General features: G+C 40.9%; 1 protein-coding gene across 1 annotated transcript in view; it reads left to right on the top strand.

Annotated features, from left to right (window-relative positions):
- The window catches only part of DNAH10 (dynein axonemal heavy chain 10), a 58,619-nt gene extending 31,605 nt beyond the window's left edge, over nucleotides 1–27,014 (top strand). The window contains exons 45-79 of the mRNA XM_019473276.1: nucleotides 575–720; nucleotides 1,129–1,281; nucleotides 1,822–2,082; nucleotides 2,757–2,929; nucleotides 3,303–3,396; nucleotides 4,471–4,638; nucleotides 4,951–5,139; nucleotides 5,792–5,963; nucleotides 6,657–6,860; nucleotides 7,660–7,740; nucleotides 8,153–8,350; nucleotides 8,996–9,157; nucleotides 9,721–9,895; nucleotides 10,768–10,949; nucleotides 11,714–11,850; nucleotides 12,745–12,962; nucleotides 13,359–13,580; nucleotides 14,201–14,348; nucleotides 14,878–15,157; nucleotides 15,521–15,750; nucleotides 16,466–16,739; nucleotides 17,174–17,278; nucleotides 17,791–17,945; nucleotides 18,712–18,866; nucleotides 19,109–19,292; nucleotides 20,132–20,332; nucleotides 21,525–21,734; nucleotides 22,116–22,211; nucleotides 22,958–23,129; nucleotides 23,651–23,782; nucleotides 24,261–24,472; nucleotides 24,573–24,740; nucleotides 25,004–25,184; nucleotides 26,273–26,418; nucleotides 26,868–27,014. Of these exons, the coding sequence (XP_019328821.1) occupies nucleotides 575–720; nucleotides 1,129–1,281; nucleotides 1,822–2,082; nucleotides 2,757–2,929; nucleotides 3,303–3,396; nucleotides 4,471–4,638; nucleotides 4,951–5,139; nucleotides 5,792–5,963; nucleotides 6,657–6,860; nucleotides 7,660–7,740; nucleotides 8,153–8,350; nucleotides 8,996–9,157; nucleotides 9,721–9,895; nucleotides 10,768–10,949; nucleotides 11,714–11,850; nucleotides 12,745–12,962; nucleotides 13,359–13,580; nucleotides 14,201–14,348; nucleotides 14,878–15,157; nucleotides 15,521–15,750; nucleotides 16,466–16,739; nucleotides 17,174–17,278; nucleotides 17,791–17,945; nucleotides 18,712–18,866; nucleotides 19,109–19,292; nucleotides 20,132–20,332; nucleotides 21,525–21,734; nucleotides 22,116–22,211; nucleotides 22,958–23,129; nucleotides 23,651–23,782; nucleotides 24,261–24,472; nucleotides 24,573–24,740; nucleotides 25,004–25,184; nucleotides 26,273–26,418; nucleotides 26,868–27,014 (6,131 nt within the window). The remainder of the gene's footprint in view (nucleotides 1–574; nucleotides 721–1,128; nucleotides 1,282–1,821; nucleotides 2,083–2,756; nucleotides 2,930–3,302; nucleotides 3,397–4,470; nucleotides 4,639–4,950; nucleotides 5,140–5,791; nucleotides 5,964–6,656; nucleotides 6,861–7,659; nucleotides 7,741–8,152; nucleotides 8,351–8,995; nucleotides 9,158–9,720; nucleotides 9,896–10,767; nucleotides 10,950–11,713; nucleotides 11,851–12,744; nucleotides 12,963–13,358; nucleotides 13,581–14,200; nucleotides 14,349–14,877; nucleotides 15,158–15,520; nucleotides 15,751–16,465; nucleotides 16,740–17,173; nucleotides 17,279–17,790; nucleotides 17,946–18,711; nucleotides 18,867–19,108; nucleotides 19,293–20,131; nucleotides 20,333–21,524; nucleotides 21,735–22,115; nucleotides 22,212–22,957; nucleotides 23,130–23,650; nucleotides 23,783–24,260; nucleotides 24,473–24,572; nucleotides 24,741–25,003; nucleotides 25,185–26,272; nucleotides 26,419–26,867) is intronic.
- Nucleotides 27,015–27,067: the final 53 nt, after the last annotated feature.

A 27,067-nucleotide genomic window follows, 5' to 3' on the forward strand; every position in this document is an offset into this window, starting at 1 on the left:
AGTACTTGGTAGATAAAAATTACATTCTTAAGGCCGTTATTGGTTGTTACTTCAAGCACTGTATAATGGTGACAAGTGCTTTTCATAGTTAAGGACAAATTAATGCAGGTTACTTTATAGTAATACTTCAGCAAGCACAGGTTAACTTCACTGATACAAGAGATAATTATATGATCTCTAAAGTTGCTCCTAATGGCAGGCTATTCACATAGAACAAAATTAATCTCTGCAGAGTTCTGGGAAAATGCTTATGATCCAAATAAATCCTGATTATATCCTTGAAATAGGGATTAAATGGAGCTTAACCAGTCCATGACCCTTCTATATGGAAGATAATTTATTTTTTAATATATCTATAGGAGAAAAGATCCCAATGATAAAAGCTGAAAAGAGATGGTTGAGCAATTAAAATTTTCTTTCAACATTGTTAGTGAGTTGATATTTCTGATTATGTCTTTGTGCAACTGCATGTTAATACCTTGAGAGTCTGATCCAGCACTATTCTATAAATATAAATCCCCCAGCTGTACTGCATTTTAATTTAACCTGCTATCATATTCATGATCTTTTTCAGTGCCTACAGTGGATACAACACGCACTACTTGGTTACTAGAACAGATGGTAAAAATAAAACGCCCAGTTGTTCTTGTAGGTGAATCGGGTACATCTAAAACAGCAACTACACAAAACTTCCTAAACAATCTGAACAAAGACCTTAATGTATGTATGAGGCATTTAGTCTTGTTTGTAAAGATGCATTTTCGTTCTTTGTCCTTGTGTTAAATTTGCATTGTGAAGCCTGAGTCTGTGGGTAGCAATATTGACTTTGGTAACGTGACTGCAAGCTCAGACCCAAAGTGTGTGAATGATTTGAGAATCTTTCAGGACCAAAGATGTTTTGTTCTGTTCTACCATGTACAGATTCAATTTTATAAAGTAAATAGATATTATCGAAGTGCTAAGAATGGGATTACTTTTCTTTGTCATCTGGAATTCAAGTGAATAAATGGACCAGAGAAGTGTTTCCTGTATGTCTGACAGTCTAATATAAAGAATATTTTTTGAATGCTCTAGTTAAAAAAAAGAACAGGTAAAAATCCATTCTTATCCTTTTCCTCCCCTTTGCAGCTGCTGCTAGTAATTAACTTCTCTTCTCGTACAACATCAATGGACATTCAGAGAAACCTAGAGACAAATGTAGAGAAACGAACTAAAGACACTTACGGCCCTCCTATGGGAAAACGTCTCATTGTTTTCATGGATGATATGAATATGCCAAGGGTAAGCTGCCAATAGTTTGCAAGGTAGTATAGAAACATTTGGGGTCGCACTGACGTGGTCCCTTCATACACAGATCCAATGAATCACAAGTCAAGGAGATTCATAGTAAGTGCATAACTGGATTTCAGCTTAGGATCTTCAGAAGAGTTGGATTTGTGTGCAGTAGGGGGTGTTTCTGTCTGTTACAGTATTTGTCCTATATGTAAGAGAGATCCTATTGGATCATTTCTTTATGCCATTAAAATCATGACTCTGTGGCCTGATATTGGCTGCAGGTTGTGTATTGTAGAAACTATCCCTTTCTCTTTACAAATGGGGCAAAAGAGTATGTGTGCATTTAGTTTACCTTGAAGAAGAGACACTTTTCCCATAGGAGACATTGGAAGTAATGTTCACAATCAGTGCTAGAGCTTTACAAAGTGTCACTTAGTCCTTGTAATGTTCTCCTGAGTATGGAGCACAATATTTCCACATTTATAGCAGTAACTGGCATGCTGATGTACTGTGCTCTAAATATCTTGACTCTTTTGTATTACAAAGGTTGATGAGTATGGCACACAGCAACCCATTGCCTTGTTGAAGCTGCTGCTAGAAAAAGGTTTCTTGTACGACCGTGGTAAGGAGATGAACTGTAAACTTCTTCGAGACCTGGGTTTTATTGCTGCCATGGGGAAAGCTGGAGGAGGTCGGAATGAAGTCGACCCTCGATTCATCTCACTCTTCAGTGTTTTTAACATACCTTTTCCTTCTGAGCAATCACTGAATTTGATCTACGCCTCCATCCTGAAAGGCCACACTGCGGTAACTTAACTGTTTTTAAAGGATTGCTCAACAGGTTTATTATTTTTAAATAGACATTTATTTCTGTGTTATCGCAAGACCTGAAATCTTCTGTTATTAGGCTTTCTTATATTTAGAACCTCATGCAAACCTTTCCTTTCCTCTTCTTTTTCTCAATGGGTTTACACAGTTTTGATAAATTCTTGAGTAATATGTAAACATTCAAGTCAGCAGATAATTTATAAACCTGGTGCTTTTCATAGGTTGAAACCTGTGAACGATTGGTTATGGTTCCTGTAACCAAATACACAAAGGTCAGCAAACTCTTTCCTGAATGACAGTGAAAAATTTAATATAATGTAGTAGACTGCATTACTAGCAAGTAACCTGCAACATTATATAAGAAAAGAGCAGTTTATTTTTTCTGCTATAGAAGTGCTGTGAAAATTCCAGTCATGGAGTTTGATGTTATCTTCAGCACTGTGCAAGCTCGGGAGTGAAGATAGGGCTTGCCCAAAACATTTAACTGCAGAATGTTCATACTACAGAGGAATATGAATTTCTGAAAATGCTTGTTCTCAGTTATTTGAAATATACCAAGCAGGTTTAAAAGCTGGAAAGCAGAATATGTTTAATAGCATTGAGTTCTCTCTGGGCAGTCTCATGAAAACACCTCTTCTTTCTCATGTTTACAGATGTTTAATGAGTCTATATCAATGATCTCTGACAAGATTACTGTGTGTACTTTGGAGCTTTATAAAATGATTATTTGTGACCTACCCCCTACTCCTTCCAAATTCCATTACATTTTTAACCTGCGGGATCTTTCCAGGGTCTATAATGGACTTATTCTTACAACTCCAGAGAGGTAAGAATAGAAAAATTGTCTTCAGTGGTCCTACACCTATTTATATTGGATGAATCTGGGTGATAATGAGGTAATTTGGTACATGGAATCAGTCACATTTGGGCACTTTTCATTAAACCTTCGCCACAATGAGAAAATGTTCAGGAACATCCTAAATTGTGGTCTTACTCTTGATGACAAACACTGATGCATTAGTCTTTCTTAAATAAGATATCCAGAAGTAAAAATGCAAGCAAATTAGTTATTGTGAAAAGTACAAAACCCAAAAGAGTAAAAAAAGTCAATCCAGAATTTGGTCAGTGTTATTAACCATATGGCCTTAGGAATCATGTCAGCTCATTTGGTGCAGTCTGATATTTCGATGTTAATTCAGGTTTCAAACAGTGACCCAGATGGTGAGAGTTTGGAGAAATGAGTGCCTGAGGGTTTTCCATGACAAGCTGATTAATGAAGCAGACAAAGCATTGGTGAGTAATTTCTTTGAATTTTTAGTAGCCACTGACTATTACTATGGCAACTAATTTGCAACAGCAACATTATCAACTGTTACACTCGGGTCTTGCAGTCAGACTGCAGACTTGTCTAACCACTATGTTGCTCCGTTAATTTAAAACATGGCCCATGGAGTTTTCTCTTCTAAAATAAAGTGACTATGGCAGACTAAGTGAGCAGATCTGCTGAAGGAATGGAAAGCGTCACTCGGTTTGCCCATCCAGGAACATTGGTTAGCAGTGGCACAGGAGACAAAGTGCACAGAGAGCAGTGCAAAGGAAAACTCAGGAAACCACTTCAAGTCAGTATTTTCCTTTAGGAAGGGTTGTATCAGAATGTGACTATACAATCAAGTAGGAAAAAGAAGGATAAGAGCTGAGTCCTTAAACAATGGATTCAGTTTTGGCTGTCATGCAAACTGGAAAACGCTCCAAATTATATCTTAAAACACAAGAGAGAACGACGCCAGTTTTATACCGTGAGAATTAGGGGAGGAATTGGGGTAAAGTTTACTTACATATAAGCAACTTGTGAAGCCACTTGCTTAGATGAAAAGAGGTAGATTAAGATGGCTTCAGATTTTTCTGCTTAAAACTTTCTCCTCTAACATACAAAGATACATTTCCAGCTCAATTTTCACAACTAATGTAATTATATCGCAACTTTTCTGTATTTGTACATTCATTCAGACTTACAAAATTTGTGAGAAATCTTGGTGGCGAGACATCTATGAATGCTGAGAAGGAAGGTTTTTTAATATAATATTTACACCAATATATGAGAAGGTATTTTTTTTAACAGGCTTATCCTTTTCTGTCTTAAACTTCTGCAATCCATTGGCTTGGATGGTTCTTGAACTGCCTATTAGATCATGTTAGATCATACATAGAACACAATAGGAGACTGTGGTCTTTGGATCTTTGAATGACATGAGCATCCCCTTGAAATCAGTATTTGAGCAAGAATCTGCATTGTCAGCCTTCTAAGTGTTACTGGATTCAGAACCATCTGCTTTGTTGTGTTGCCTGACTCATTTCGTATCCTTGAAGGTACAAGGTCATATAAAAAAACTGATTGAAGAGAATTTCAGAGATGACTTGGAGCAGGCCATGAGGGATCCTATTCTTTTTGGAGATTTCAGAATGGCACTGAGTGAAGGAGAGCCTCGTATTTATGAAGATATCCAAGACTATGATGCAGCAAAAGCTCTCTTTCAGGTAGTGTGCATCAGCTTGGAGCTGTGCCTGATTCTGTCTCTGTGCCTGAGGAATGGGCAGGAGCCTGCCTCAAACTGTAGGAAATCTGTTCTCTTTCTGTGTGCACACAGAATTTTATGTGCACCGTTACCCATTTGGAGTCTGCAGTAATGAAAATTGAGGATCAGCTACAGGGTTGGCAGTGTTTTCCAATAGTTTATTTTCCCTGAGGAAGGGGAAAGGAATAATGCTGCTAAATGGGTTGTAATTTTATTAACGTTATTAATTGTTTCATTGGTCTCTTAGTAACATTCTGTCCACCTTTCTCTGCAGGAGATTTTGGAGGAATATAATGAAGTTAATATGAAAATGAATCTGGTTCTTTTTGATGATGCTTTGGAGCACTTAATCCACATACATCGCATCATACGCATGGATCATGGGCATGCCCTGCTCATAGGAGTGGGAGGCTCAGGAAAGCAGTCTCTAACAAGACTGGCTGCCTATACAGCTGGATGTGAGGTTAGTGACCCTGCATCTTTGCAGTGAAAGAAGACAAGGAAAGCAATATTGCAATCAGGATTAAATTGGCGGGAGGGGGACAGAAGTCAGTCAGTCAAGATAAGATCAGGCTGGCATCTCTTCCCTGTGGAGAGAAAAACAGAGTGAGGTGATTGCCAGGAGGTCTAAGATGATGACTGTGGGTGATGTGGGCAGGAAGCTGACAGTGCCTGAATCTGGGTTTTGGCACTGGGGACAGAAAACAAGGATGAGTTTGGTGGCAAACAACTAATAGTCCCTAACTACTGCTTTTGTTACTTATCTGTATTACAGCAGCACTCCAGTGCTGCTTGAGGAACCTCGTTGTGATTGATACTGTAATATTTGAGATAGGAAATGTTCCTCTCTCAGAGGTATTTTCAGTCTCTTACAGAGGCTTGGAAGTGAAGAACAAAAAAGGAGGATGAATACAAAGCAATTTTGAAAATGCAATCCTGCAGGGTTGTACAAATGTAATTTTTAAAAGAATGTAGTGCATAATTTTTTTGATACTTACACATTTACTGATGATAGGGGCCAAACCAAAACCCTTGATCCAGTCTAACTGAAATTCAGAGTTACCATCATGTCTTGGGTCCATCTGTGTCTTCTCAGTATATGTTTGCATCCTTAGGTATTTGAGATCATCTTGAGTCGAGGATATGGAGAAAATAATTTCCGAGAAGATTTGAAAAATTTGTACCAGAAGCTGGGTATTGAGAACAAGTCAACGGTCTTCTTGTTTACAGATGCCCATGTAGCAGAAGAGAGTTTCCTGGAACTCATCAACAACATGTTAACTTCAGGTGGCACAGGCAGCCTCAGTTACTCCCGATCAGTATTTACTTGTGACTCATAATCTCCAATGTACCCTTGATCCAGCTATTACTGTTTCACCCCGTGTCCTCTGCTGCTTTAGTTAGTTACACCTCTCAGTATTACCTGAAATGATCTTGGCCTTAATAATGGCTTTTTGGCATCTTCTTACAGTCATTGACATGTGTCTGGGAAGGCTATAGGGTTAATTCATGCTGATCGTGATGTTGCAGGAGTCTCAGATTTCTTCCAAGACTGAGGTATAATTTCAGCTGCGTTTGGCTACAAACCCACCTTTTGTCCCATTGGCTTTTGAATAGCATTCACCTGAACTGCAGCAACTGCTTATATATATATGTCCTAAAATGTAGTTTAGTATCTTTTAGTGTATGCAGCAGCTGAAATGAGCAGCAGCTGGCACTGTGTGACCACCCTCTCTATAGAAGTTCCTACACAGTCTGATTTGAAAACAGATGTGTTAAATCTGTTCCATGGGGGCTGGGGGGAGAAGGAGAAGCATAGAGAGGTTAACAGGTTCATTCAAAACTACCCAGAATCATTTTTGCAGAACTAGGTTTAAAATTTGTGACTCTGGTTTCTCATCTGCCCTATTCCCAGCCATATGGTTTTCTCTACATTCTCTTGAATGTTCTCACTAGCATTCTTCTGTCCTTATGTTACAGGAATGGTGCCAGCCCTTTTTCCAGATGATGAAAAAGACACCATACTAAGTCAGATTGGAGATGAAGCTGCTAAAGCTGGCGTGAACCCAGCTAAAGAGAGTGTCTGGCAATATTTTGTAAACAAATGTGCAAGCAACCTTCACATTGTCCTGGGAATGTCCCCAGCTGGGGACAGTCTGAGAACGTGGTGCAGAAATTTCCCAGGTATCAATTGTACACACTGCTTCGTCCTTTCCCTGTGAAATACAGGTTTGCAGGCAAGAGGACATCTCCAGTGGACTCTCAGAGATATCTGGCAGCTAAAGCTAAGCAGAGCAGGTTTCATGATTAAGGATTTGCAGTGTGTGATTTTTTTTCCAGTTAATTACCACATATCAGCGAGTATTATTGATTAGCATTTACCAGATCAGTTCATTTTCCAGCTGAACAGCTAGAAATCAATTGGTCACCCTCATTGAACTGGAAATATACAGCCTATGTCTGCAGCCTCTCTTCTGTAGTTTACAGAAGAATGCATGGTATTAAATCATTATGAAACTAGGACGGTGGTAAGAGAAACATTTTTGTATCCAAAGCCAAAAAAAGGGCATGGTGAGAGGGACACCCACTGAGAGAAAAACACCTGAGCCTGGTGGTTGCTGCACTTCAGCAGGTGACTGAAAGGAGTCCTGGGAGACTGAAGAGACACGTGAAAGATGGGTACGGGTGGGAATCCTAACCCAGGCATTAAAATACCTTGTTGTAGCTCTTGACTGCATCCTGTAGAATGGTACAGCCTAAAGAATAGTACAATGGGGTTAGCAGGACACAGGTGCAAAGTTGATTGTTTACTATCAAAATGGAAACATTGACTTTGTGGTAAATAGTGTTGCTAAGCAGGAGTCAAATAAGACAGATCTTGCAGATTCTTGATGCAAATAAAGTTAAGCACGGGACTGCCTGGCAGATTAGGGTCTAGTTTTACAAAGGAATTTTTCAGATAACACTCTTCTTTTATTTTAAGGTCTTGTCAACAACACTGGTATTGACTGGTTCTTGCCCTGGCCCCCCCAGGCCTTGTACGCAGTTGCACAATCCTTTGTTGGTATGTAAAATGTCAGTATTTTAACCCATTAACCCTTGGGATAGCCTAAGAAATATATTCTTTACTTTGCAGTTATTGTAGATTTCATAATTTGATTTCCCATTGTGCTTGTTACCCTGAGTCTAAATGGGTGATGCAAAATTCCAGTCAAAAAATGTTTTTGGATGGAAGTTTCTTACTCAAATAGATTTAAAAAAAAGCTAAAATTCAAGTTCCAAACTCTGCAGACAATGTGGCCTGCCTACCAGGAGGCCCAGGTTCTCTTCTGACTCTGCCTTGATCTCGCTTTTTGCCCCAGAAAAGACTTTTTTTGTGCCTTAGATGTACATAAGAAAGACAGTAATTGGCAGACTCTTAACAAAAAAGAACAACAAAACCTTTGACATTTTTTATTTCTTCTGCCCAATTTTAGGAAATAGCACACGCATCCCATCAGAGAGCTCCAAGTCGGTGATTGAGCATATGGTCATGGTGCATGAATCTGTAGGGGATTTCAGCAAGAGGTTTCTGCAGAAACTGAGACGTAGCAACCATGTCACACCAAAGAATTACCTTGATTTTATCCATACTTATTCAAAATTGCTGAAGGAGAAAAACGAGTTCATTGTAGGTAAGGTTGTGTAGATGTTTTCTGCTTTTTAATAAGTGATTTGAATATTTTAAAAAAGAAAAAAAAATGTGGTGAGAATCCCACATATTACCCACATTATGCAAAAATCATTTTGTCAGTACTCTCTCAAATGCTGTGCTGGCATCTGGTTTTGACATTGGACCACTATCCTGACCACATGTGAATGTTCAGACTCTGTCTGTCAAACGGTGGGCTCTCCTCAAATTCTTCTGTATGTGAACCTGAGCCAGAATCTCCAAACCAGATACTCTTCTTCTTGGGGAAGAGTCTGATTAGTTCTAATACCAGCTCGGCCTAGCTCAAGGTTTGACATTCTTCCTCAAGCAGAAATTCTTATTCATACGTCAGTGGGCACTGTGAAGAGGATAAAACATGAGCAGTGTAATATGGAAAGCAAATTGTGGCACAGAGCCACTATGTGGCAGCTCAAGTGACATTAACACCATCTTGGGTGGGAGGCTTAGGAAAGGAAAAATCTCTCAGAGTGATTTTCCTTTCATAACCGAGGTTGCCTTGCTGCAGAGGGCACCTATAAGCATATTTACCTTCTGTGAGATTGTCTATTGCTGTGTGATAGTACACAATCAATGAATCACTAATGTTTCTCCCTTTTTTTCTACCTAGCACAATGTAAACGGCTGGATGGGGGCTTAGTTAAACTGAAGGAAGCTAGTATACAGCTGGTTGAGCTGAACAACAAACTTGCTGAGCAAAAGATTGTGCTAGCAGAAAAATCAGCTGCTTGTGAGGTTTTGTTAAAAGAGATTTCAGCAAACACAGAAGTAGGTAGGTTGTTTACAACTACGGAAGTGTCCCACAGGCTAAGCAAGGCTCCCATAGTCTGTGTTGTGTTGGGTTGGAAGACCCTCTAAGAGCTCCAGCTGCTTCTAGAGGTAACCCTCTTGTTCTATCTGTGCTGATCTACTGTCATGCTAGAAGAGTAGGTCTCCTCTCTTGCCCAGATTGCCATCTTTGCTATATATTTGGCCTACAGTACTTTACACAACTCAATACTATGTTCACCTGCCCTTGTCTTCCCTTTCCAAGGTGTAGGGCGTAATGTGGGAAAGAGGCATTAGCAAGAAAGGGACCTTCTGATTCAGAAAATTACTATTAGAGGAAAAACAGAGGGAAGCATGGGAGGAAAAGAGATTATGTATGCTGTCGTGTGGAACACTGACAGTGTTCCTAACCTGGTGATGGAACTGTAAACATTGGCAAGCTAGCAACAAAAAGGTACTGAGTTGATGGTAATTTCTGATTTTCAGCCAAGAGCAAATCCATATTAGTATAAGTTCTGTATACAAATGTGAATAATCCATTTATGGTCCTGCCTTTACCATTCCTAGCTGAGGAGAAGAAAAAACTGGCTGAAGAAAAAGCTACGGAGATACAGGAACAGAACAAGATTATTGCTATGGAGAAGGCGGCTGCTGAGACAGCTTTGGCTGAAGTCATGCCTATTTTAGAAGCTGCCAAAGTGGAGCTTCAGAAGCTTGACAAGTCTGATGTTACTGAGATCAGGTGACTCATTTGGATATACAGTAGCATAAACTCTTGGAAATTCACTGAGACACCCTTGTTTGCAGGGTTTGAGCTTTAGCCTCACCTTTCTCACCTGCATGGTGTATGGGTGAAGGTCAGGACATCAGTTGTCCAGGTGGAGAAGTTACAACAGAATCCCCTGATTCCTAGCCCAGGACTTCCCCTCAGGCTTGTTCTTCCAGTCCTTTGTTTGATGTCTTCCCCATATTTCTCTACCCTGTGTCTGATGCACTAGAAACTGCTATGGTTTCTGCCTGAGCAGTGGCTGTCCAAACCCCTTCATTCCTCCTCTGTTTTTATTCTGTGTGAATAGGAACACATACCAGTTATTTTTCAGGGATGCTTTGATAGCATGAAAATGTATTTCTGTGCTGAATTAACATCTCCCTGTGTTTTTATAATACATCTTGTATTTGGGGATAGATATAAAAGTACATCCAGTCCTTGGCTATCCCCGAAATAGCAACGGCTCTCCCTTCCCTGCCACACTTGTTTAGTTTCCTTTCTCTAGTATATCTCTGGATTCTTCCTGTACTGCTTCTCCCAATGGACAGCTGCTTCGCTGCCCTAGGGAAGAATATCATGGCTCAGGATTTTAGGCCTTCCACTGTTGAAATCCTTTAGTATTTCATTGATTAAATTGTCTGAATACAAGAATCGTTTTTGAGCTTTTGACTAGTCAATAATTTCTTGTCTGGCCTGGATTATCTTTTTCACTTTGTGTAGGATGCCTTAGGTACTAGCTCTTGTTGTATTGCGATGACTCTCCTAACGGGAAGTACCTGTGTCTGGCATCACGTGCTTTGTCTCTTCCTTTTTCTCCTCCACTGTCTCCTTCATCTGCTTTCTAGATCCTTTGCAAAACCCCCTAAGCAGGTGCAGGCTGTTTTGGAATGTGTTCTTATAATGAGAGGTTACAAAGAATTAAACTGGAAGACAGCCAAAGGAATGATGTCTGAGGCAAATTTCCTGCGATCCCTGATGGAGATAGATTTTGATGGGATTACTCAGAGCCAAGTGAAATCCGTCCGAGGTAAATTACTGATCTGTATACTTGGAATGAACGTAGGATCTTGTTAATGTGATTAGTCATGTCAGCAGCAATCCTTCCAGTGTTGTTTGAGAAGGTGGGATCCACTTTGTGCAAAGGGACAGCACTGCCCGCAATGCTGCAGATGTTGCGCTGTTGGGGTGACTGGATTCTTCAGAGTTCAAAGACCTTCTGCGATGTGCTGCATCCAGTTTATACCATAGCTGGGGTCTTACACATTTTGGTTTAGAACAGGCAAGAAACAAGCAAGACAGCCGAGCAGGCCTGCTGTCTGCTTTTAGCCACTTAGAAAGTAGCATTATGACCTCACCCATGTGGTGACAAAATGTGATATATACAGAGTGGAAAGAAGATAAGCTATATCTAAAGTTTATGGGCCAAACTTTGCACGTTCTCCCACGGGTGTAATCCGGAGTAGTTCCTTTAAGAGGGGAATTTGGCCCTTTGAACAAAATTGCATCTGACTGCTGCAGAGAAAACAAACCATGATCCTGAGATGTGCTGAACAACTCCTGAATGCACTCCCTTCTTGGAGAAAGAACTTGAGAAATCACCAGCAATACTGTGCTTGTATTGTTACAGCCCAGTAGCTTCATCTTAAGGTCAGAGACTCTTTAATTTTCTGACACGTTTCATGTTGTCTATCACAGCATTGCTCGATATTGCTGGTAGGGAAAGCTATTTCTCTGAGGATTTCTGCACTGTAATTCAACTAATTTGCAATATTTTTCTGTTTGCCCATTTAGCTCTGTTAAAGAATCTTAACACTACCTTCAATGAAATGGAACTTGTTAGCAGAGCAGGACTGGGAATGTTGAAGTTTGTTGAAGCAGTGATGAGCTACTGTGATGTAGTTAAAGAAGTCAAGCCAAAGAGAGAAAAGGTAAAGTGTGTGGGTTCAAACCCAGAGGAGGACGAAGCATGATCCTGATGAAAAAAATAATACTCGGCAATTTCATAGACCACCCATTTCTCCTCTTTGAAGTGCTTAAAAAGAGGTGTTTAGGAAAGCTATTGCAGTAGGAGTGAGGCAGGTATTCAGTTATAAACTGCTGTGTTTGTTGTGTAATGATGCTGGGATATGGGTTCCCATCCACATCAGTGCTTGAAGGAGAAGGTAGGAACGTGTTCAGTTCGAATTTTGTAATCTAACATGGTTAGAAAAACACAGTTTATAGCTGTCTACTGAGAAGAGACTTCAAAATACATAGCATTTGGACAGAGCAGAGCTCAGTAGTACACAACATCCATGTCCTTTAAGCACAGACCTTTTGATTAACTTTTTTTAGAACGACTGGAAAGTTAGCTGTATTACCAAAGGAAATCTAATGTCCAACAGATGATGCTGGGAAACTTTCTTCAAGAAAAGGTTATTATATACAGCTGACTACTGAGAAACTATATTCACTAGATGTTGAGTCTGACTGGTTTTGAGGTCTTAATATTGTGGTTATTAAGCAGACAAATCTCCCCTTTTGTCATGGGATGACAGTCCTCCAATGTCAGCAGGACTACTCACATGCTTTAATATACCTTGTGGGTACAAAACTCTAGGAGGTTTATCTGCTTTGGAACTGCAGTATCAGACCATGATGTGTATGTTTGGCAAGGTGAGAGGTGGGTGAGAAACAGTGCCAGTTATTTTGGCTTACCCTGTTTATTACCAGGACACTTTGAAATATATGAAATGGCCAAAAGAAATCTGAGAACTTAAGACTTCTCTCCAAAGCCCTTCCTTCCTCTGATACTCTTATGTTTCCTTCATAATGTAATGTAGGTGGCTAGGCTAGAACGGAACTATTACTCAAGTAAGCGGGAACTGGAAAAGATAAAGGCAGAGTTGGCTACCATTCAGGATGAGCTTAAAGCTTTGGGGAACAAATATCAAGAGGCAATAAAAGAAAAGCAACAGTTACAAGAAGAAGCAGAGATTATGCAGAGAAGATTAGATGCTGCTGACAAGCTCATCTTTGGCTTGAGATCTGAAAACAAGAGGTAAGTCTAGATACAAAGAGGGACATTTTTGACATCAGAGGGTCATCTGCCAGGGATAAAATCTATCAAACTGAGACATTTTTGGAAATGTCACTTCCTGTGATGTTTGTTTCTGAGAAGAGCTAATAAATATCTGTTCTAAGCTAATATCCATTAGCTCTTGAAAAATAATAACAACAATTTTTAGTGCAGAAGAAAAAGGTGAACTCAGATTAAATGGAAGAAGGTTCAGATCAACTCAATGTCTGTGGCCATCATAATAGTGAGAGAACAACTGATTGTAAATTTGGGGGTCTGTCTCAACCTCCATCTAAAGTAGCAGCAGCTGGAAATTCTGCACATAAACCCCATCTTCCTGGTACAGACTGACCCAGGATTCCCTTATAATTCTATCAGGTGGACAAAGGAATTAGAGGACTATGAAATACGAAAGGTGAAGTTGCTTGGAGACTGTCTACTCTGTGCTGCCTTTCTGAGCTATGAAGGAGCATTCAGCTGGGAGTTTCGTAATGAAATGATCTATCAAGTGTGGCAAGAAGATATCCTCTCACGAGAGATTCCTCTCAGTCAACCATTTAGGTTAGAAAGCCTCCTGACTAATGAGGTGGAGGTTAGCAGGTATGTCCAATCGAGAAACCCAGTGACTACTGAATGTGAAATTGTGAAGTGAGAGTCTGGATCTGAATCTGTAGCATAGAATTGGCATTGTGGGTGGAGGTGCACAGCCATAATAGAGAGCCCATTTTACTTTCATGTCTCAAAGATGGTAAGGAGACAAATTATTTTTCTTCTGGTTGACAGAGGCTATTTGTTATAACAAACTGTTATACTTTACACTCCAGGGACATTCATTGACTCTAGACACATATAATACTTTTTTAGGAGATTTTTTAAGGAGTTATCTATAATATGTGTTCAACCCAAAGCCCAGCAGGAGTCTTTTCATTGACTTCAATGAATTTGGAATTAAACCCATGCCCAGGTAGCCCGTATTTCAACTACTGCAGGATTACTCACCAAGTGCAACAGTCAGTGTTTTGAGTAGTCTAGTTACAAATGACTCAGACAATGAATCAGTAGGAGTTTTGACACTATTCTCACAATCTCATCCACTATATATTTTCTTGCGCATCTAATAGTGTGCTCAGTGAATTGCATAATTTTACTGACAAATGAAATGTGCTGCTCTCCCATCAAGTTTTTGTCCCAGCCTGGTCTTTGATCCATTCCACTCCCAGGTGGGTTTCCCAAGGATTGCCTCCAGATGAGCTCTCTATCCAGAATGGCATCCTGACAACATATGCAAGCCGCTTCCCACTCTGTATTGACCCACAACAACAGGCATTACATTGGATTAAGAAGAAAGAAGAAAAAAATAACCTGAGGGTAAAGATAAATGATCATTTTACCTCTTTACTGGTTGTTTTAAAAGCTGCATAAATATCTGTCGCCTTGAATGGGAAACCAATTATGTACTGACAAATGTGTTGACTACTGTGTCTCTAAAATAGATAGTCAATATCACTGTTCACATGACCTTCAGTTCTTTGGGGCGGATGGTTTGTTTGGCATCTTGGCCAGCCTTAGTACATGCAGAAATAGTATAATTTCTGAATAGGCTGGTGTAGCTTGTGTTTTATCTCAGTTTCAGGATGGAGTTTCCATGTAGGATAATAACACAGTCAGAGGCGCAGTTGGAATTTTGAAGAATAGTTCTCCAAATGGAAATTATTCTCAACTGATCAGAAAAAAATAAGCACCTTTACTGTTTTGTACCAGTGCAGTTTATATCATCTGTAAGAGGAAAGACAAAAAGCAACAAACTTCATTAGTGCTGGCAACTATTGTAAAATAATAATGTTCTGCAAATTGAATATCCGTTCTCTTTTCATATCTTCCCATTATTCTCTTGCAGATGGCTTCCTTTAATGACCCAGATTTCCTTAAACAACTAGAACTGGCCATAAAGCATGGAAGCCCTTTCTTGTTGCATGGTGTCGATGAATACGTTGATCCTGTGATAGACAATGTCTTAGAGAAGAATATCAAAGTTGCACAGGGGCGAACATTCATTGTCCTGGGTGACAAAGAGGTTGACTATGACAGTAATTTTAGATTGTACCTGAACACCAAATTATCAAACCCAAAGTATTCTCCCTCTGTGTTTGGCAAAGCTATGGTTATCAATTATACAGGTAAGCAAAAGTGTGTATTTAGTAACGAAGTAGTGATTATGCTGTAGTGCAAGTTTAGGGCCTGGGTGTTTGTCTGAAACAGCAATGAAACTCTAAAAAATTCATAGTCTCCCTTATACTTAGCATCTGATTTAATAGAAAATTCTTCTCACTTCTCTTTCAATCTGAAACTGAGCTGAATACCTCTTCTTGCATCTGTCAGGTTAGGATGCTTTGGTAGAATTAAGATACAGAGTTATTAAACAAGTCACTCTGTTGCATCGCTGTAGTTTTATGAGATGATCAAGATTAAATAAGTTGTGTAAAAGTTGTCCATGTGTTTAAAAAAAGGCTGTGTGCTGTGTACATGTGTTGCGTCTGTAGTTACACTAAAGGGCCTGGAGGATCAGTTGCTCAGCGTCATTACGGGTTTTGAAAGAAGGGAATTGGAAGAACAGAGAGAACATCTCATCCAGGAGACAAGTGACAACAGAAACTTGCTGAAAGATCTGGAAGACTCTCTCCTTCGGGAACTGACATCTTCCACAGGAAACATGTTGGACAACTTGGACTTGGTGCAAACCCTGGAAGAGACAAAATCCAAAGCTACTGAGGTACCGGCTCTGGGCTTTTTGGAAGGATAGCTACTAATAGAACATAGTCTTTCCTTTTTCCTTGTGCTTCATCTTACACCCTTCAAGCTAGGAATCAGTTTGAAAGGAAATGGAGAGTTTTCTCATGAGTATGTTGCATTTTTCAGTATTGGGCAGTATTTTATTGCATCAGAGAACCAAACCCTATCTTCAGGAAAGTCCTTATCAGGACCAAAGTAATGGTTTTTTACAGTTCTAAAGCAAAGAGCATATGATATATTTCTTTCAGCTCTGAAACAACCTTTGTCTTGTATTGTACAAGATCTGAAATGAAAAATTAAGATATTTGTTACTCAGAGAGGCTGTAGAATCTCCATCGTTGGAGGTTTTCAGGCCGTAGTTGGGCAAAGCCACAGCTGACCTGATCTAGTGATGGTCATAGTCCAGCTCTGGGCAGAAAGTTGAACTGAAGATCCCCAGAGGGCCTTTCCCACACTATTTCCATGATTCTGTGTAAAACTTAGTCTTTACTGTTCATAAATATACAGGATGGGATTAATTTTATCTAACTTTTGATTTTTACAATTCATACTACTTCTTTAGGGTTACCTGCCCAGATTCCCTATACAGTCAACATAGAGAGGCAGGCACTGAATAGCTCTGCTTATTGTGATGTAATATACATACTATGGATCAGTGCAGTAATTACATTTGTATGAAATCAATGTATGGCTAGGTGATTGAAAAACTGAATCTGGCTGAGACGACAGCGGTGGATATTGATCGTCTTCGGGATGGCTACAGACCAGCTGCCAGGAGGGGGGCCATTTTATTCTCCGTTTTGTCTGAAATGGCACTTGTCAACATCATGTATCAGTACTCACTGGTCTCCTTCTTAGAGGTTTTTGGACTCTCTCTTCGGAAATCCATGCCCAGTCCTATTCTTCTGAAGAGGTTAAAAAACATCATAGATACACTGACTTTCAACACCTATAACTACGGCTGCACAGGTTAGTGCGATTTAGTGACGGGCTGATACTGTGTTGTGCAAATGCTTGTTAAAAGCCATGCCTTCAGTTGGTTTACATTAAAAAGGCAAGTTACCAAACAGTGACTTCACTAATGTTCAGTTCTCAGCATTGGTCCTGGTTTACTCTTTACCCCCTGCTATTTCTGTTTGAAGAAACTATGCATATTACCAATGTAACTTTTAAAGAAATGCTTTTCTTAATACAGTTACGAATGGTAAATCGCAGCTATGGATCTCGCATCCCTGGATGTAGCTCGCAGAAGCTGCTTTGACTCTGTAAGCCTGATCCAAAGCCCCATCTTTGACCACCCTGATCTTTGTGGGGTGACCAGGTGCAGAATATGGATTTAAAGATTGCTCCAGTTCCACACGTTATAGCAGCTGATTTCTGAAAATATTGTCCCTTTAATGTAGGCTTGTTTGAGAAGCACAAGTTACTATTCTCCTTTAATATGACTGTCAGGATAGAACAAGCTGATGGCAGAGTTCCACAAGAAGAACTCGAGTTCTTTTTAAAAGGTAAAGTTAATATTTATGTATAAATATATAGCTATATGTAGCAATAGCTAAAAGATCTTTCAAAGATAGATTTTTGACTAGATGTGAGTTGCTGTAAGAGCTAGCACCTAGAGAAACCACTGAAGACAGCTGAACTATGTTGGTTTACACAAATTGTGGATTCTGCTATTTCTGGTTTTTTCACTTTGTTAAACAGTGAAGATGCTAATCTTTCTCTGCAGATGTTGACAAATCTCACATTAGCTAATTGTTAGGACGTTACCTGAGAAAATAATCTTTAGCTATCTTCTGAAAATGTATAAATAATTTTAGAAATGGCTGCAAAGATACAACTCTGGCTTTTGCAAGCACTTGTAAAATGCCATCTTTTCTTCAGCAGACCAGTTTAATCTTTACAGTGCTTCCAGAAACAAATTTCCAATTGGTTTCTCTGTGCAGTGGGACGGTATGTGTGGTCATGTACTGGAGGATTTATGACATGGACATTCACTCTGGTTTCTGAATGTGACTAGGCAATATTTCCCTGGAGAAGAGTGCACGAAAGAAACCGTATGCTTGGCTTCCAGATCAAGGCTGGGAAGACCTAATTCGCTTGTCTGAACTATTTCCTGAGAAATTTGAATCTCTTCCAGATGATGTGGAAAAAAATCCAGATGCATGGAAAAATGTACGTGCTTTTCTGCGATCCTGTTCTCTCTCCTTGATTTTCTTCTGGTATTAAATGTTCAAGTATGATGCAATGTGCCATAGCACTCGGCAGGAGGCATGTCACCACTGGCTTTTTCTGTCAAGGCCTTGCTTTTCTTCTTGACCTCAGTTAGGGATTGGTTTATTTCCAGAAGAATTAGGGCTCTTATTATTTAAAAAGCAAACCAAAAAATTCTTCCCTGGTATACTGTAGATTTTTTATTTTCCAGTCAAATGCCTTAGATGAGTTATTTGCCCTGTTGAAGTCAGTGGAATTTTTGCTGTTGATTTCAACAGTCAACATGTCACTGTTATTTTTGTACTGCTAAATTGTACTTTGATCTTCTTCTGGCAGTGAGTTCTATAGGCTAGTTACAAACACAGACTTTCCTTTGTTCTGCCTCTAGTTTCATTTCATGTCGTCTTGCTTTGTAAGAAGTCTCTCTGTAAGCAATCTGTTAATACTGTTTGCTTGAGATGCTATTTTCTGTATCTTAAGAGAATTGCTTGACGTAAAATGAAAGTACAAATGTGTTTCTGGACTTGAATACTTTATACTGAAAAAGTTGAAGTTTTTACATTCACTTGATCTTTTAATATTTCTTTGCAGCTGATTGACTTTCTTCTTTGTTCTCCTTGTGTCTCTTGGCCCCTCGTTAGTCAAATTGCTTTTGTCTGCTTTCCTAGTAATTTCATTGATAGAGCCATTTGATCCATTTGCTTTGTCTCCCATCTTTTCTTGCCAGTGGTATGATACAGATGCTCTGGAGCAGATGCCACTCCCCATGCAGTACCAGAACAATCTCACGAACTTTCAGAAGCTCCTACTTTTACGGTGTTTCCGGGTGGACCGGCTATATCGGGCAGTAATGGACTATGTTACTCTGACAATGAGTGAGAAGTAAGTCACTCTCTTCTTTCAAATCCGAATCACACCATTCAGGTATTTCACACAGAACTGGAGTTGTAATCAACTATGTAAATGATTTTGTAATTTGCCTAAACAACAGAGCGTGATTTGTCTCTGTAGCATTTCCATGTGCAGTCTGCAATGAGCTTTGATGTTTGTGTAAAAGTCATCTTTCACACAAGATGGCTGCTCTTGTGCAAATTGGAAGTTTATTGTGCTTCTTTTCTTACCAGGTATGTGCAGCCCCCTGTGATCAGCTTTGAAGCTATCTTTGAGCAGAGCAGCCCTTACTCACCGGTTGTTTTTATCTTAAGTCCTGGCTCTGATCCTGTCAGTGACCTCATGAAACTGGCTGAGAGGACAGGCTTTGGGGGGGATAGACTCAAATTCCTAGCCATGGGACAAGGCCAAGAAAAGGTAACTTCGGTGGGAGGGTAGGGATGTGCTGTGTTGCAGCAAGTTAATCTGTGAATTGCAAATCACGCTCCTAATGTTGTGGGCCTGTTCAAATTTCCTTTCCAAAGGCCTGCTCCACTTAAAATGGAGTTACTTTGTGGTTCAGACATAGCACACGATTTGCCAGCCTGGGAATAATGCTTTCCTGTAATGCGAAAGTGGGCATTTGGCTGATGGGCTGATTTTACGGTTTGGACAAGGGTGGATTCTGAATGATATTGTCATCTGCTAAAAAACAGTTGAGCTGAAAAGATGTTACTCTGCAGCCTTTCAAAGGTGAATCAGTGACCCTGTGTCTCTGCGTATGGATGTGAGTTGATAGGAAGTCACAGTGTTTGTTACCAAAAAGATATCCTGCTGCTCCTTCTGTCTTTCCTGTAGCTTTCCTTTTTGTTAGGGACACTTAGGCAGGGATGTCCAAAGCTTAGCAGCTGACTGAATTTGCTGTCATTTCAGTCAGTGGGAGAACTCCTATTAGATTCATTTAGACCACCACTTCCTAGACTCTGATCTTCACCCTCTTCTGGGCCATGTACTGTTTTGAAATATTTGAATGATGTGCGCGACTTTTAATTTCAAAAGGAATTAATGAAATTAAAAAAACATCTCAGAGCAACTTCTTGTGGTATTGGAAAAGGTCTGTTCTCAGCAAGGAGCATTCTGTTAAGTCTACTAAAACTAACTAAAAGGCTGAGCGTGCTTGCTAGCAGGAAGAAATCCACTGCACTAAGCCATCAGAGTCAGTGTGCTTACAGGATAAAGGGAGAGTTATTCACAGACAGTTCTTTCCTTCTCTCAAGATTGCTTTGCAGATGCTGGAGAATGTGGTGGTTCGTGGAGAGTGGCTAATGTTGCAGAACTGTCACCTTTTGGTGAGGTGGCTTATCAATCTGGAAAAGGCCCTGGAGAAAATTACAAAGCCTCACCCAGACTTTCGCCTCTGGCTGACTACTGACCCGACCGAGGGCTTCCCAGTTGGAATACTGCAGAAGTCCTTAAAGGTACTGTGCAGTGGGGAAACCCCAGTCAGGAGGGCATGTCCTGCCACTCTTATTCAGCAAAACAGACTGGCTTTGGGAGGAGCGTGACCTGAATGCAGCGTGTTGACTTGGGCTGTATGTACCAGCTTTTTGTCTTTATAAGCCAAATCCTTTTTTTCATCATCCTGTTTATCTTCTGGTGATTTTTCCTTTGGGTGACAGCTGTTCAGCGGTTTTTTTCTGAAGCAGTTATTTCAGAGTAGAGGTTTGTGAGTAAACCTGGAAATGTCATAAATGCTCTTTAGATTCAAATGCCGCCACAAGTGAAGAATATCCGGACAGACAGAAATAGTCCTGTCAGTCCTGATGCTGAAGTGCAGAACCGAGGTCTCTGTCTAGCCTGGCAATAGTGCCAGTGGAGCAGACGTTGTAATAGGATAATGGTTTCCAGCTGCTACTTCAGGCAGCAGCATTTATCACGAGCAAGCTGAGCTGATTATTTCGAAGGCATAAGCCATGATACTGTCCCGATGTTCTTTTCTGTGGCTGCTTTACTCCTGTTGAGGTGAACCAGTCCTGTAAACATAATTATTTTATTTCACAGATTTGAAAGCAGCGGCATGGCAGATCCACCCAATATGTGCTCTAGTGTATCAATGACAGCTCTGGAGCATTCACCTCCAGCAGTGCTTAGTGCTGCAGTGGGGAGAAGTGAGCATGAATGTATCTTTAAAAGACTGCAAACGTGCACTTTGTAGGTCTAGCCATGAGCATTGAGAACAAAGGTTTTAGAGCACTTTGAAAAAGCTGCCAGGAAGCTGGCTCTGCCTCAGTTTGATCGTCAGTAAAGCCATATTAAAGACTGTTAAGCCATCTTACTGTGGTGATATTTGGACACACCAAAATGTGTAAAGTACTGATATTTCAGTAAATTAGATCTTCAAGTATGATCAATATTAATGTCTTTCCAATAACATGACTATTTATAAAATAACATCAGGTTTCTCTCTACGTATGTGTGTCTACCTTGATAAACTTAAAAGGTCCTTTTCATGTCTTTACATAAGAAAAAATCCCATATTGATACGAATTTGGAAAGCTGTTCAAAATTTTCAAGCTTGCATTGTATAGCTTACTTAGAGAGCATGATATGTTTACAGCTTATTTTCCTGAGGCTATCCAGTAATTGATGGCTTCCTAATTATTTTGATAGGTTGTGACAGAACCACCTAATGGTCTGAAACTGAATATGAGAGCCACCTACTTCAAAATTCCCCAAGAAGCCTTAGAGCAGTGCCCACATCCTGCCTTTAAATCCTTAGTCTACGTCTTGGCATTTTTCCATGCTGTGGTTCAGGAGAGAAGGAAGTTTGGGAAGGTTGGCTGGAACATACCGTATGATTTTAATGAATCTGATTTCCAGGTAAGAAAATAATTACAACGGCTCTTATATTCTTGAGTTGCTCATATTACTTTTGAAAACATATAATCTATCCAGCTTTAATCCTTTCTCATGGTAACATTTTGCCTCATTTTTTTCTGCTGCTGTGGACTCGTGTAGACTCCCGATCTTCTATAATGTCAATTTTGGCCACTAAAAATTAATCAGATTCCCAATCCTTCATTTTTATATTGCCTCTCTCATGGGTTTCTTTTCTTAAGAGGATTTATACTTAACTTTTTAATTATTTGAGAAAGAAATTATTATTAGTTTTCAAACAAGAACTACGTTAAATAAAATCCATGGATATGTATAGCTGATTTATGAATCTTCTTATCTCACGTGTTCCAACAACTTCATTAGGTCTGCATGGAAATTCTTAACACATACTTGACAAAAGCTTTCCAACAAAATGATGATAAAATCCCCTGGAGCAGTCTCAAATATCTTATTGGTGAGGTGAGTGCCTACAATGTCGCTAAGGAACACTTGATGGTAAAAGAATCCAGGTAAATGAAGCTTCCTTTCTGCATGGGCTGTATCATCACGCAAAGCTGGCTGAGAATCTCTCCTGGGCAGTCTTGAAACTCCCGCGTAGCCCTGAGCAAGTCACTTAATCTCATTGTCTCCATGAAATAGGGCCATTGTGTGTAACTGCGCAACAGGGGAGTTATGGTGCTTAATTAATTTTGAGTGAGAGCGCCCTTGGGATCCTCTCATGAAAGGTACTGAACAGCACAACTTTACAGTGTTATTAGTACAGTGGAGTATTACTGATGTGAGAGCTGTACAAACAGATTTCTAAAGCTCTTGCAGTGCTGTATGTGACACGTGCTGTGTAGTAGCCGGCCAGTTCAGTGTAGCTGCTGTGACATGAAATCCTACAGGAAGCTGTTCTTTTGCAGCACTTAATCACAGCTGAGCGTGAGCTGGTACCTAAGGAAGGTACCGTTGCACATAAATCTCCAAGACTGGTTATTAGGAGTGTCCCACAGCAGCTGTCTCCGGACTAAGTCCAAATACTTCCTGATTGTTCCCCCTTGGGAGGGGGCTAGAGAAGATGTACTTGGTATCCCTTAAGGGAGACAGTGTTACGCCATGCGGTCGCTGCAAAAGCGAAGAGTATTTTGGACCTTTCAGTGATTTTTAGCTGTATTTGCTGTGCCAAAAGCCAGTGCTGTAATATTGATGTAACTAATTTCTAGGTCATGTATGGTGGGCGCGCAATTGATAGCTTTGATCGTCGCATTCTGACCATCTATATGGATGAGTACCTTGGTGATTTCATATTTGACACATTCCAAGAGTTTCATTTTTATAAAGACAACAAGGTTGATTATAAAATTCCACAAGGGACTGTAAAAGATGACTTTGTTGGTAAGAAATGCTTTTCCTGACACATAAGTTGGCATTGAAAAAAAAAAGTCTGCTTACAGTATACGTTCTCTCCATACGTCCATTGCTGGATATGAGAAGTTGAAAGGAACTTCAGGCATTGTGTGTGTATTGCAATGGTGTAATCCACTGATGATAACGTTCTTGCTTTATGTGAGCAGCCCTTTGTAACGTGAGCTTACCAGCGAGCTCCTCATTTCCTTAAAAAAAATTAAAATCCCCAGGTAAACAGCATGTTAATTTTTTTATTACTAAGTGATACATTTCCATGCATGGGGGGGTGGGGGAGTGTATGTGGGGGGCGTGTTGGCATGTGCGCGCATTTCATGCTTAAAAATGTTCAGTTGATCCTTGCAGTGTTTCAACACCAGCTATAGCATTTGATTTTTTTCAAGCGGAGCAATAACAAAAATCGCTCATGGAATTCTCTGCAGTATTCTTTTTTGCCTGGTAGCTGTGGTTTAATATATCGCATCTTTAGGAAGCGTGTTTTTGTATTGCAGAGGCGATAGAATCTCTGCCACTTGCTAATACCCCGGAGGTATTTGGTCTTCATGCAAATGCTGAGATTGGGTATTACACACAAGCAGTTCGTGAGACGTGGTCTCATCTTCTTGAGCTGCAGCCTCAAGCAGGTATGTTCTCCGTTACTTTGAATTGTTTTTGTAAATAGGAAATAATGAGGTGGCGAGCTCCTTGCCATGAGGATTGTGATACCAGCCGTGCCACAGCCCGCCTCGGGGTGGCTGGGTCCTGGCACTGACACTGCAGCCCGTCACGCTGCCCGCACCTTGCGTGGGGAGGTGCACGATCCCGGGGGGCACGGCGGGATTGTGTCACGGCCTTGGGGAGCAGCGGCAGCGAAACAGCAGGGACCGGGAGGTGAGTGGAGCAGCTGAACTGCTTAGCCCTGCCAGCATGAAGTAGTTCAGCACGTGCCCAGAGGCAGAGTTTGAGGCACGCGGGGAGTCTTCTGGGGCAAATGTCAGTGCTGCAGGGGGTGGGAGACTTGGATGCCAAAAGGGTGGGTCAGCTCTCAAAGTTCTCTTAGAGAATTAATAATAGAAGGGGTAACCTATGCAGATTCAGTCTCACTAAACCATTTTTGTTTAGGTGAAACTGGTACAGGAGTTAGTCGGGATGAATATATTGCAAATGTTGCTAAGGATATAGAAAACAAAATACCACAAGTGTTCGATCTTGACCAGATACGGAAAGGTTTTGGACCAGAGATACCCCCTACGACTGTGGTGCTGTTGCAGGAACTGGAACGTTTTAATAAACTGATCGTTCGAATGGCAAAGTCACTGGCTGAACTGCAACGCGTAAGTAAGAACACGGCTACTGCCGCTCACAGCAACTAGGGGAAATCAGTCAGGCTTTACCTGCCCCAGGCTGGCACTCAGACTCTCGCCGTCTTTCCAGGCCTTGGCTGGGGAAGTTGGAATGAGCAGTGAACTGGATGATGTGGCTCGGGCTCTCTTTAACGGACAGATTCCTGGAATCTGGCGGCGACTAGCCCCCGATACACTCAAAACACTTGGAAATTGGATTATTTTCTTTAGAGCTCGCTATAACCAGTACACCAGCTGGGTGAGTGCCTCCAGAAAGCTTTTTGTTTTGTTAATCTGCGTGATACGCTATGCAAATTGGTGCAGAAGTCAGTGATCACACACTGCTTTAGACAAGTTACTGGAACTAATGCCAGTCACCACCTAGAACGATAGTGAATCATTGCATGACTATGGATGCGAGACAGACTAGCCACTGGCTAGTCTTTAAGAGCGTTGGCCTCTGGGCTGAGTACAGGTGTGGTGGGAGAAGCAGGTGCTGCAGCTTGTCTTCTGTGACTGCAGGTTAACGAGCGTGAGCCAAAGGTGATGTGGCTCTCAGGCCTCCACGTCCCAGAATCTTACCTGACGGCTCTTGTTCAAGCCACCTGCAGGAAAAACAAGTGGCCCCTGGATCACTCCACCCTCTACACAGAGGTGACCACGTACAGGACTGCAGAAGACATCGCCGAAGGGTCTACTCAAGGTAGGTGTTTTTATGATTATTTGGCAAAAATAAAGAACTAGTTAATTGGTGAGAGAAATTGCCCGGCATACCGAGTAAATTACTTTGATTACACCTCTGCAGACAATGCCCTTGGTCATACATTTCACAGTCCACATGATTTCCAGCTGGGCAGTAGCTGGGTTCTGGCTGCTGCTTCCCCGCCGAGCCCCTGCAAACGCCAAGTACGACCTTCTCTCTTCAGCTCTTTTCACCCACACGCACGTGTTTGAACTTACACCTCTCCCTTGTGCGCGCTCTCGCTCTCGTGTATATACACTTATTTTCTTAATGGCTAGAACATTACCAGTCCTAGCAGGTTTATAAAGACCTATTTACACCACAAAGAATACATTGAAATATATTTAAACAAAAAGTAAATACAACTATGTATGATTTATTGTGTAAATATATCTTTATGAAATTTCTATGACTAGCAATGCTGTAATTACCAAATACAACAAACGCTGGGTAAAGGGGACAGCTAAGCAACTCTCGAGTACTAGACCCGATTGGGAACAGAGGAGGAACAAGAAAAATGTGATTGTTTTTGCTAAACCTAACTTTCAGTTAAAAATAAAAGTCACCTCAAGGGCTTACCTACACTATTCTTTATTTGCTACCATTTCATGAAAATGCTTGGTATTTGTACCGAACAACCCTTCACCTTCTGTCAGAATGATCTAACGAGCCGTCCCACGGGGGTTAGAAAGCTCTCTTACAACTGGGCTATTACTTGGGCAAGTAATCGGAGGGTTGGAGGATGGCACCCACTGTGGGGAAGAAAACTGCAAGGGAATCAGTATTTATTCCTAGTAATGTTTATCGTATGTAGTGCAACTGAGGCAATTTTAATTTGACAAAAGAATTTTAAACACAGTAGGTCACAGTTGTATTATAAAAACAAACACCACAGATAAGTACACCTCTGTGTCGCTGCAGTTTGAAATGATGAAGTGAGTTTAGTCGTGACTGTAAGCGCCAAGGACAGCTATTGCAGGATCCGTTGTCTTAAACTGACTCTTCAGTAGCTCAATTTACACGAGGTGTTGCATTTTCTGCCTGTGCAGGCTGCTTTGTGTCTGGTCTGTTTCTGGAAGGAGCAGACTGGGACATAGAGCACAGCTGCCTTACCAAAAGCAAGCCCGGAGTCCTGGTGGTGGAGTTACCCGTTCTGAAGATAATCCCCACTGAAGCGCACAGGCTCAAACTCCAGGTACTGCTCCCTTGGGGACAGCGTGGGCGGCTGGCTCATTAACGTCCTCCCGTGTTCACACCGCAATAGACAAGCAGCAGTATTTTATCATTACCGCTAGTACACAAAGTATGCAGTTTGACGCTTCCTACATTAGCCATCATTCAGGTTTTTCTTTTCTAGGGGCTACACTCGAGGGGGTTAATGCATTTGCTGTTTCTTTTCCATCCAGGCAGTACGGAACCATCTTGGGACACTCTTACAACCCCACTCCTCTTTTCATTATTTCCCCATACCAGTTAATGACATAAAGGCTGTTTACATTTTCTGGGTATCAATTATTTAAGACTTACAACAAAAAAAGTGAATTTCTGAAGACAGTCATCTCTCCTAGAGCCCCTTTTTGTTTCCAGTTTCATGCAGTACTTCAAGCGCTACTCAGTGTCCTTCTTGCCTCCACGCTCTTTCAGAACACCCTCCGGACACCTGTGTACACCACCTCCCTGAGAAGGAACGCGATGGGTGTCGGCCTTGTTTTTGAAGCTGATCTTCACACTACAAAGCACATTTCCCACTGGGTCCTTCAAGGCGTTTGTCTCACCTTGAATGCAGACTGACAGTTTGAAGTTGGCACTAGATTTTTCCCACAGAATCCAACCCTTGGGTGGGG

Source organism: Aptenodytes forsteri, unplaced genomic scaffold, assembly GCF_000699145.1.
Source record: "Aptenodytes forsteri isolate BGI_AS27 unplaced genomic scaffold, ASM69914v1 Scaffold118, whole genome shotgun sequence".
Classification (NCBI taxonomy): Eukaryota; Metazoa; Chordata; class Aves; order Sphenisciformes; family Spheniscidae; genus Aptenodytes; species Aptenodytes forsteri.